General features: G+C 36.1%; 1 protein-coding gene across 2 annotated transcripts in view; it reads left to right on the top strand.

Moving 5' to 3' along the window:
- rbm33a (RNA binding motif protein 33a) overlaps window positions 1–11977 on the top strand; it is a 63005-nt gene extending 51028 nt beyond the window's left edge. For both annotated transcript variants that reach the window (XM_088918927.1, XM_088918926.1), the window contains exons 18-19: window positions 2835–2923; window positions 3080–11977. In XM_088918927.1, the coding sequence (XP_088775053.1) occupies window positions 2835–2923; window positions 3080–3128 (138 nt within the window). In that variant the 3' untranslated portion in view covers window positions 3129–11977. The remainder of the gene's footprint in view (window positions 1–2834; window positions 2924–3079) is intronic.
- The last annotated feature ends 293 nt before the right edge of the window (window positions 11978–12270 follow it).

Here is a 12270-nt window from a genome sequence, read left to right as displayed (position 1 = left end):
TAAGTATTATTATAATTAATAATTCATGAAGTATTTCCCATACTTTCTTTATAGGGCAGTGTACCATTAAGGGGTAAAGATATAGGTTCCTTACTTCAGAAGATGTCCATATTGATGTCCAGTGCTTGAAGAGACTTGTATGAACTTGCATCACTTACAGATGAGTTACTCAAATGTGAAAAAGCACATAATACGTGGTTATATATTTAATTGAAGTCAATTCAAAATTTCCAGTTAGACAAATCCATGACTATTTTATTGGCTTATTATTCATTATTATTATTATTATTCTAATGTGTGGTTTGCAAATGGGGCGCACAATGGCGCAGTGGTTAGCGTTGCTGCCATGCAGCCTTGGGGCCCCGAGTTCAATTCTGGACATGGGGTGCTATCCGTGTGGAGTTTGTATGCTCATTAGATGGGATCTCATAAATGTTGAATTAAAATTGAAGTTGGCATTTTTGCTTGTGACTTCTTAATGAGTCAGATGAAAATAAGGCTAATATTGCAAAATACGCAATAGATAAAAATAGCAGTTTACATTAAACATTAAAACATTGTAAGATGAGAACAATACTTAATGAAGCACTGAAAAACCTTAATTTGACTAATTTTCTTTTTGAATAGCTTTATCTTAGAGGGGTGTGAGGTAGTGAGGAGAGCCAAGTGCAGAGCAACCTAGGAGGAAGAGGACAGCACATTGTTCCCCACAAGGGGAACATCGTGGCAGAGCTAGGATCCCAGAAGGGTACGAAACGTAAAGACAGACAACCTCAAAAGCAAAAAAAACTAATGCAGGCAGTGTTGGAATTAAGGTGTCGTGTCAGAGGATGTCACACGGCTTTTCTTGTATTTTTAAATTGCATTTCAAAGCATCCATTACGAATTTTACCTTGTTCTGAGTAGTGTCTTCATGATAGAAATCACAGATATAGTTGCGTCTAACAAACACTGATGCGGCCAATTTGCATGCTATAAAAGAGACGGGGAATTTCAGTTTTTGAAATATTCTGTAAAAAGGCGGAGGAGCTCAGAAAATTAACTTGGGTAATTCTCATGGGAATACATGTTCATATGGTGATTTTTCTCTTCCTAAATGACTAAAGTTACTGATCTCAAACTGCTGCTTTAATTTTTCATGTCATATCCTTTAGCATACTTTGGAGAAGCGATTTTAGTGCCTAATATTAAATTAAAATGTCATATTATTCAGACAAAATGGAAAATCGAAATGCAATAGTAAAGCCAACCCAGTGGACTTTCCAAATCAGCATTGAAAGAAAAACTCAGAGGGAGCAAGTGGAAACTACAGAGAAGTTCTTTTACAAAGTAATAGTAAGCATTTTGTTTCACGAGTCATGGGCGTAGCAGGGATACTACCCAGATAGCCTTGTTGAAGATTTTGGTGGCCTGCCTTTTTTCAAAAAAAGACTGGATATAATCCTAGGATTAATATTGGCAATTAAATGAGCTCTACACGTTGAGTGGTCTTCGCTTATTTTTTTAACCTTTGTATTTTTATTCGAATGAAAATGCCTTTGAAAATGGGAAGTACTAACTATAAAATCCTTAAGGAGATGCTATTTTGGACCAGAATATCAGGTTTTGTAACCTTCGTTATAAATGATAAATGTGACACCTCTATTTGTCAGTGGCGGTGTTAAAGAGAGATTCTTTCCCTCCTTCACGTGTACAGTCTCTTATTTTCAGTGCCTGCAGATTTATGACCCACTTGTAGTACGTCAAGTTTATTTTGTAACTGTCCTGTCATTTATTGTAACCTAAATTAAAGAACATTTTTTGAAGTGTCTTAGGTCAACAGGCACAATGTGATCTATATTTAGCTCCTGCCAAATAGAGTACTGCTCTCTTCTGTCCAGATCATATACTTGATCTCAGACCTGTTTAAGAAATATAAAGACCTTGGCCTGGATTTAATTAAAACTTCTACTACCTGCCAAATGCAACTTTCAGCTTCAATCCATTCGGGGCCCTGTTTGCAACCAGGTCATTGTCTGAAGAAGTAATTCGTGGCAATTAATTGCTGTTAATCTTTCCAATTAACACTAAGGTTGTGTTCAGTTTCAATTAGCCACACTGACAAGCAATTAATGTAAATTAAAATCACTACCCTTACCTTGCAGTGGGTGCAATTAACATTAATCTCTTGACAGTGTAGGATTTTCGGATTGCCTGCATGGTGATATATTTTTAAGAAGGTGGGTTACATAGGGATGCTGAATGACAAGTGGAATCCCTGTTTTTACCCACATCTTGCCTAACTCTTCATTCCCTGTAGTCTAAAACAGGTTGTGAGCTTTTCACCAGTGGTCTTTCTTTATTGTTTACATCAATTAAAGATAAATCAGATATAATGAGAAAAATATAAAATGGGGAATCTATTGGATCAGCTTTTGCTTTGTGACTGTGCTATTTGCTTTCTTAGCATGGCATGCACCTTCTAGAGTAACCTCTAAAATGATTTATGTTCCCTGGATAAAATCCAGGTTTGCCCAACATTATTGCATTATTGGTTTGATATTTTCTGATTTTAATTTTCTGATAAATCAACAATTAAAACAGAAGTGTTGCTACCTTAGTGTTTAGATAGGCCAGAATTAGATGAAATTGTGACCTGAGAGTATTGCCCTGTTTTCTTAGCTTTATTTCTGACATTTAAATAGTTAACCAGGTGTGATTGGGTGCTGTATTGCATTACTTTGTGGTTCTGATATGCAAATCCTTTTGACTTTGATCTTTTCTCAGTGTTCAGCAGAGCTTCCCATCTCACACACCTAGTAGTCTGATTGTTTTTTTTTAATTTTTTGTTCCAGATGTTTGAAATGCTGCCAGAACAAAGGAAAGCCATTGCAAAATTTTGTAATCCACAGCATGCGTCAAGTTTTCAGCAGAGGTTCCACAGGTACAACTTTTTACTTATTAATTTCTACTGCCATCTACCTTGAAATTAAACATTTCACCGTGTAGCTAAAAACAGACTCCCCTTTCATTAAAAAAAAACTGAAATCGAATAGTGGTATGTTCACTCATTTAAACCTTTTCTTTTCACGTTCTGCAGGCACATGATAGATTTGTCACATATAAATGTGTCACTGATCGCTGACTAAGATGCTGTGTGTTCGCACTGAGCGCCGGGAGACGTGACGATGTAGAGGTGGAGGGGGAATGATGGGGAGGTCGTTGTGAGACTCATGTCAGCGCACACAGACGCACAGGCAAATCTAGCTTCAACTCCTGACACAGCCTTGTGGAACAGTGGAATCTGCAGACTCACGGGATGAAACGGGCCCAGCGACAAAGGAAGATGTGCACTGCTACCTGAGGATTTTGTGCTTTAACTCACAACTTGTGACTATTTTCTGGTCATCCATGAATGCTCACTCCAGACGTAGAATCACAGCACGTGCTCGCTTTACTAGTGATGACTTTACAAGGGAAGCTGGTGAAGATTTGCTTTTCCTGTGCATAAGAAAGACATTAGTAGTGAATAACACTTGATAATGGTTGTTCTCATCTTTAAAACACTTTTTCTCAGAAACTCAGCTCAGTCTCATATAAACTCAGTCTGCGTATCTGGAAAATTCATGGTCAGAAAGCTTGGACATCTCTCTGTAGGTGGTTTCTTCTGGATAATTGATCAACTTAATTGTGTTTGTACAAGAAACAAGTTTTGATTTTTATGTAGGTGCTGCTGTTACTCTGGAAAGACGATATGGCCTGCACGTTAACATTTTCTTTTCTGTGCAGTGCCGTAGAGAAGCTTTAGATGGCAGCATTTGACAGTACAAATCAAACCGAAGCGGTCACTTTCTGCATTTTGATTTGCAGTATGTGACCGTTCCAGATGAAAGCCCCCTTAGTTTTGTCAATATCGCCACCTTGTGGACGTAAATGGGTGAATGTAAGCCATTGTGTTCAATCACGGATTTTTTTCTCCTGACATTTTAAAATTTGACTAAGTTTAATTGCTTTTGTTTCATTTGAAACATGAGACAGACAGTGTGGTTTTAAAAAAGACAGTATGCCTTCTCAGCAGAGGATTTATTTGTTTAGGTTACTGCTAAGCTGAGTTTCAGGATAAGCTTTCTGTGTATATGTAACTTATACTTTTGCCTTTCGTAACAAGTTCTCTCAACAAAGGTATGAAAAGTTTCTCTTGACATAATAGGTGAAGGTCTAGTAATTGAGTGCTGCATATCTCATCTGGCATTCTCTTAACTGCAACTAGGTTGATAAGCTCATAGCAGTAATGAGAAGGTATTCTTTGCTTCCCAGCAGAGCAGTCTGACATTTTTACTTAAATTTCCAAATTTCTACTGTTCCATGGTCTGAGCTGCATTTTCGGTAGAAAATGACTTTGGCTCTGTGATGCCCTATTGCGTTTCAGTTATCATATGTAGTTTTCATGGGTTTTTTTTAATCATCTCTTTCTATAGAACAAATATAGCTCCTCAGTTATAGTCTGGTCTTCGTAAGGATTGACAAGTTCAAATTTAGAATTCAATCAAAATAAAGTTGGTGGTTTTGATCTCTGCATCCATATAGAGATTCCATTTGCAAATTTTTAATTTGCAGGATAAAATCCTAATTAATGTGGTTGCTCTAAGGCTTCATGGAAATATTTTGCCAATGCCTTCCTACCTGCAGCCTATTACAATGTTTATTTTCAACAAATACCTTAATTCAGGCAGTCTTTCTGTTGGCATAAATAGTGTTTATGTGTACAGTATATATTCATATATACAGTAACAAGTTGTGTAAGTTAATACAACCTAGGTAAAGTAATAGTGTATTCAGTGTAGATAATGTCTAATCATTACCTGTAACAAACACATTATTTGCATACAGGATACCCTTATCCAGGGTGAATTTAAAATCTTTTGAGGACTGTGCAAGTTTTCACATACATTGTCATATACTGATTAAGGCCAATGATCTCTACAGAGAGCATTTCCACTCACAAAGAATAAAGATATTGTATTCTATATTACAGAAATATGTAATTTATAATATTTTTCATAACACCTTTTCAGAAGTTCAAAATATTTGCTATGGACAAATGAGAAAACAAACTGTGTGCACGAATCTGTATAGTATCACCATTTTCAGAGCAGTAGACAATACCTAAGAGGCAATTGCTGTGCCCATGACCTCTGCAGCACACTCACAGTCTCTCCATGACCATACCTCTTTCAAAAGCTTCTAGTCGTTCAGTTAATTTTAGTGTAATTGCATTTTAGGAGCTCTCAGTTTTGTGGTGATAGGAACTGGAAATTGTGTATGAGATTTTTGTAATTTTATTTTAAACCCCCCCCCATATCTGGAAAAGTCAGTTTTGAAATTGGCTTCCTTGTGTCATACAAGGAAAATGAAAAGCTGTAGACATACTCCTGTGACAATCTGACCCTTGGGACCCATTCGCATGTGATATGCCATGCGCGCCACACTGCGCTGCGTGCTTGCAGGCTATCTTCAGACCCCCAAGAGCCTGTTGTACCAAAATCCAAGGCGATGCAGGCTGACTGACCAACCGCGGTGGTGTTCCCCATCTTGAGGAACCGCAGTCACGGTCTGCTCATGATATGGCCCAGGCATGAGTCAGTGATGTCTTGATTACAGGACTCCCACCTGTTTCTTCATTGAATACCTTTACTGTGCTGCTTTTGTGGATCTCCTGGGGTTGATTCCCTTTAGATTTGTCGTCTCTTTTGGTACCAAGAAGGAGTTACGGTTGACAATTTATCCAACTTGTAATGTCAGATTATAAGAAATTAGTGATTTTTGTAGAAAACAAATAGGACCGTCATCTTACTTGATTTATGATCAGGCAACGTGTGCATGTAGCTATATGTGCGTGTAAATATTTGAGTGTTCAGTAAAGTGGATTCTTTACCAGATACATTGTGCGAAGACTTGTTTGTCAGTGTTGACTGCTTCTGCATCCACACTTTTGCTGCCACCTCACATTTTTATGGATGCCCATGAAGTGAAAACAATCTTTTTGTCCATAACCATTCCTGTTCTGCCTTGGAAAGCTTCCTTCACTTGGTCAAAGTGATAGAAGTCTGAGAATTGTCTTTTATGCCACTGATGATGAATCCAGCTGTTAGGAAAGCGATGACAGTATTCTGTATATAACATAGTCTGCATTTGTGCAAACACAGCTGTAACCACTAATGTGTACAGAGTGTCTCGGGACAGTCATCACAGGTGTCATTCTGTAGGATGACAGTGTGAACTCTGTCTTGCTATGAGGGCTGCAGTGCATTGAAGATCTAGGTTGGAATTCTTAACACTACCACCTTTCAGTCCAGATCTTGCACAGTTCAGCCACAAAACTCTCAGAGATAGGAACTTTAGTGATAAATACCCATAAGCTTGTGAAACAATGGCAGGAGTGTTGCGATGTACAATATTGGGAAAATAAGTCTTCCCCAATATTGAAGGCTGAACCACTTTATTTTCCCTACTTATTTTTTAGGCTAAAATTCTGGTAATATCTGATTATGTATCTACCTTGTAGTCTAAGTTTAGGGCCTCGTTTTGTTATTATACATGCATAGATGAATGGGAAAGCAGTGCTTGCTCCTCAGTTGCAAAAGGACAGGTTTACTTTGGTACAAATGTGCCAGTCAGAGCGTAATATAATAAGCAGACAGCTATCAGTTGATATTTTAGTGTCTAAGGTATGCTTATACTGAAGATGGGTGATTTTTATTTAGTGTAGAAACATAAACCATTATAAGGCTATACTGATCATTCTGACTTATAGCATAATTTGTACATTTAAGACAGTTTCAGATTTGCAACAAAGGAAGATGAATGCGTAACTTAATCAGTAACTTTTACACAAGCACAAGTATGTGTGCTCAATTCAGTGTCTTCTGTGTGAGAATTTGTAATAGACTGGTGAACGTTTAACAGCAGCAAAGAGCTGAAACATTCTCAAAAACAATTTGAATGTCAGTTTTTCCAATTCTTGATAACATAATTTATCGTGCTTTTATTTCTGGTAGATTGCAAAGTTCATGTAGGGCATAAAATGCAGAAAGCTCAAAGGAATTTTGAAAACTGTTTTTTTGTATTGCACAGGTTTGAAGACCGTTAGGTGTGGTTACACTGGCAAAAACTTTCTAGAACAAGGCCAGGATATATTCCCTAATGGGTTTCTAAATGCATTCTTATCGTGAACAACATACTGCAGTACCAGTATATACAATTTCCAGGGTGCATTGCATGCCAGTAAGCAATATTATATTTCTGCCTTCTCATAACTCATTTAAGATCTTCTCCAGGCAGGAATATGACCTGCTGCTGTCACACAAGTATATATAACAGTTTGGAGCAGAATGTAACAGAGTCCTTGCAGAACGATGCCAGAATTCAAGTTTAAATACTCAGGGGATTATACCCTAGCTTGGAGTTTTATATCAGATGTGGATACTAGTATAAAGTGTCCATTTCTCTTGAATTGGAATCTAAATTTAAATACCTGTGTTCAGATTAGGGGGGATTAGTGGTATGACTGTACTTTGAATTCCTTTAATGGTCATGGTTTCAAAAAAAAGTTTACTGCAGTAGTCAGTTTGCATTCCTGGTAATGTGGAAAAGACACTCAAGGAAATAGATTCACTAATCTTTCAGATGCTCAGTTTTAACATTACTTCATATAACAAGTTAATACCATTTTGCTAAACTTGTCATTTCAACCTGACCAGTTCCACAAAGGAGGGTTGTATGATGCTTCCTCAATGTATTTTCTGCTTAACCAAGGGTTAAGGTATGAAGGTGCTATGCACTTTAAAAAGAACTCTATCTTGATTCCCTTATAAGAGAAAAAGATCAGTAATGTAGGTAGTTACAGAGTCAGACATGCTCTTCTTGAGTGTTTTAAAGCTGTAGCCCTCAGCAGTTATTACATGTGGGTCAGGCATACTTCACTCTTCTATTCCATTACATCCAATGTTTTTCATGTAATCGTTAATCATTATGTACCTCCATTAGGGAGGAGCATGTAAGGACCAAAGGGAATATTTGAAGAGGTGAAGTTGCCTATCTCTGTCCAAAATAACTAGAATTCGAAAGTCTTAAAAGAACTGGCTGATCTGTGATGCTGTCGTCACATTGTGGAGCAAATTACATTTTCTTACACTTCTGCTTGTAAGATATCTGCGTATCACTGCAGGAAGGGCTACAGTTGTCTTAAAATAAGTTGCTGTTGTGCTTTCTGCCACTTTAGTTTTTCTGAAATGGAAACATCTGTATAAAGCTGCAGATAAGTAACATTATTTAGCCTTTTCAGAAACCCCAGCCTTTCCTCGCTGAGTGTTGAAAGGCTGTGTTGTTTTTTTTGCTCACCTTTTCTTGGTGGTGTGTGATGATCTTTTTATCAAGATCCAGAAAAAATGTAAGTGACTTAAAAGACCTCTTAAATGTCATGCTATTGTTTTCAGTCATAGATTTGGGTTTCTCATTGAAGGTGAAATGCACAAAGAAAGCTGCAATAGGGGTTTAATGCTCTTAACCTCCCTTTTTATCCTGTGAAAGCATACTGTCTTTTTTTAAAAGCATTTTTTGAGAACTCATTGTTTTACACAATGCAAAAGGGTAAGATTTTTACCTTTTTCAAGTAGGGCTGTAAGGTTTTCAGGGGATGTAATACTAACTTTATTCCCTCCTGTTCTTAGTTGAGGGAAAATGTCATGCACTGTAAAATTTATTGTGGAAGGTGTTGGGCAACCATTATCAGTTTGTTCTTTATCATGTAGTTAAAGTGCAAGAAATTGCATCTCATTTACATTTAATGTTTAGGTTTTTATTTTTGTTTCTTGATCATTGTTTTGGACTACAGTAGACTTCAATGTACATTTAAAGTTTTGGATCAGTTCTTCTTAGACTTGTATGTATCAAGAAAAACATTTTATAAAGGTTGTGTCTATAAGTAAATGTTATTTGTGTATTATTTGTATTGAAATTGAGGTTTTAAAATACGTTTAATCACAAGATGTGGAGCCAGATAACCCCATTTTTAAAGTGCACATTTTGTTTTCCAGTTTATATTTTTAATTCCTTTTGTTTGTGTGGTTTTGGGTTTTTTTGAAGGGTACATTCTGATCAGCCTGTTTCAGTTACATTGATTGTGCATTTCATTTGTTTCCTTCTCTGTCTTTATGTATATAGTACAGAAACGAGACCTTTCCAATTTCCAAAACATAAGGATAACTAAAGCCTTAGCTTGCTCATAACGTTTCCTTTATACAGTAAGAACACTTCTGTCCATTAACCATTGATTTCATAAACACTATTTTTATTTACTCCTATTTTTGAATAGGCAAGTCACATTATATTACCCATGAAATAAGATATAAATTTAGTTTATAGGAAAACATCTTAAAATCTTAAAGTTCCAAATTTAAAGCATGGGTGATAAAACAGAGTTGAAACAAATTCTGGATTTAAGATATTTTACTAACACTTACATTAAGGGTTTTCTTAATCTTTAAGAGTATCTTAGAAGAAAGGACATTTTTAACATTTTTATAAGTCTACTTTTTCTATTTGGTAAGGTTTTGATAAGATTTTGGGATTGTGCATACTGTAATAATGGGTTATTTTTATCCGTTTAAATTCTTAGTGTAATTTGATTAGTTCAGTCTGTTTCCTAGAAGATGACCAAAGGAAAAGTCCTTTTAAGTCTTCATTCAACCGTATGAATTTCAGAAGGAAGTAATTCAATCGATTATTTTATCTTTTTGTCACATTTTTCCGTATAGTCTACATCAACATTGTTTCTCCTCAAATAAGGTGTTTCATTATGTTTAAGAGATGCATCCGGTACACTTGCAGGTCAGTGGCAATAAGGTATGTTTGTTCATGCATTCCTTTAAATTCAACACAAGTAACCGTTTTAGTGCGTCTACATTGTCTTCCATTTAAACTGTAATGTTGTGGTTTTATGTGCTGTATATAAGCCATTGGGTGTAATTATTTTACGTATGTGCTTCATTTTCAGTTGTTTACTTAAAGCTATAAATCTTTGGGTAACTGTAAAGCTCAGTTACTTTTCTAGATGGGTTATTTCTGCTTTGTCATTTTCTGAAGTCCTTATCTTAATGAGGAAAAGAAAATCAGTTATGGTATTCATAATTCCAAAAACAGAGTACCTTCCAAAACACATTTTGTGTTATTTGGGGGAAATAATCTCAATTCTATGAATTTAAACAAGGTCTTTCATAAATTTTAAAAGGTCTCACAGTAATGTTGCATTACATTAATGTTACATTACAGCGTAAGGTTATTATAAGCTGGTGCTTATCTATAACAGGTTCATATTGAATCTTTCTGTAGCTGGTTTTAAAGCAACTTAGCACATTTAAGTTATGAAGAATTGGTATTATTGTACTTAGCTATTTATGTATGTGGGAAACATTCGTTGCAAAATGATGAATGATACAGGACCATGGGTCTGAAATATCTGAGAAACAAAAATGTGTATTTTGTTTGCTTCTGCATTTCTAGAAATTGCTTGCAATAGTTGAAGTGTTAAATGATTTTCCTGAAGTCCAATTATATTTGAGGTTCATTTTCTCTCTTTTGGTGTAGAAAATACTCAGGATTGTCAACAGCAGGCATGAATACGTCTTCAGAAGTGTCTTAGACATTTAGCTTGCCTTGTGAATATAACAGCAAGCTGGCTTGGGCTCAAATATTTTTAAAGTGTGCATGTTTTTAGACTATCAAGGGATTATAGACATTCTCATAGAGCTGTGTGATATCTAGGACCTTCTTAATGGTGTACATATATTCTAAAACATTTTTAAATATGCTTTGGGTCTAAAATATGGTATAAGGTATTGATCTATATTTTGGTTTGTGTTTCTGAAAATATCCTTATCTTTCATGAAAACAGTTGTTTTTTTAGGAATATATATATAAGACCTGCAGCTCTTGTCCTACTCTAAAATTTGCCCATTCTTTTTTTTCCTCTTTTTAGGCAAAAGATCAGGCAGTTCACCTTAATTTGATAATTGATCTGGTTGTTTTGTAACTTCTACAGGTGGTGGATTGCAGTACAGAAGAGGTCCTGTTATCCTGTTTCAGAACTTGATTAATCGGTTATGCGTTTCTTTTTTTTAGTTTCAGTGGAGGAAGAGTATGCTGTTAACGTGTTTTCTTTCTGAGAAAATAACTTCTGCTGATATGCAGGGGACATTTAACATCAGCCTCCCAACTCCATTGTGGATACTGAGTAAATTCACCTCATTCTTTTACAGGTTATAGTGTCCCTAGGAAAGTGGACCATGTTGTCTGATATCTCTTTGCAGGCCTTTCCTCCTACCAGGAGAAAGAAGAATTACACTGCAAAGCTTTTCTTGACAGGTGGATTATGTACAGATCTTCATGTCCCTGATGTGATCCTTCTTAACCAGAGCTAACTGTGTTGGGGGTGGGGGGGGATCTCACCTGGGGTGTCAGAACTGCCACAGATTTGTGCTGTCCGTAAATAAACTAAACCATTGTGTGTTAAATAGGTGCCTGGATTTCCGTTGTTTGTTAGACCAAATCATGGAGGTTTGCATTAACAGACTGCACCGGTGTAGAAAAGCCCTGACCCATTCTCAGTCTCAGCTGTTCAGTCTCCTTAACATTCTTCCAGTGCATTCAAAGTGGATTGATGCGCTGAATCTGGAACTCTAAAGAAAAAAAAACTTGAATGGAAAAAGACTCTGCACTTGTCTTCAGTTGGATGATATGCGTTAACAGGTCCTATGACAATTGAACAGAGCGTTCAGAGATCTCAACAAAGACTGAATCATTTAAAATTATAATTGCACTGTTTATCTATTTTTGTACAAAAAATATCTCTGTAACAATTTGTATAGTCTGTATCACATCCTGTGCGAATGTGTAAACGTAAAAAATAAAAGGACTTTGTATTTTTTCAAATATTACATTTGTTGCCATTTTTTGTATATGTGTATTTGTCTGCACACACATGCACTACCTGTAACATCTAAACGCCATGCTAACATTAAATGTAAATAGAACATACAGAACTAAAGGTTAACCGGAACCTTAATCCAAATAATTCACAGCCAGGCGAGAATTGTATGTATACAGCACTGTACAGTTTTCCATAAGCATTTGATTTCCATAAGCATTAAAATTAAACCTGATGCATTTCATCATGAAATGGCTTGTATGTCTTACATTTTCTTCAGTGCTGGTTTTGATCAAAAAGATGTGCAT

This window comes from Atractosteus spatula, chromosome 6, assembly GCF_055471065.1.
Source record: "Atractosteus spatula isolate fAtrSpa1 chromosome 6, fAtrSpa1.hap1, whole genome shotgun sequence".
NCBI classification, from domain to species: Eukaryota; Metazoa; Chordata; class Actinopteri; order Semionotiformes; family Lepisosteidae; genus Atractosteus; species Atractosteus spatula.
Note: the sequence above shows the minus strand (reverse complement) of the source record. Positions and strands in the feature narration are given on the sequence as shown.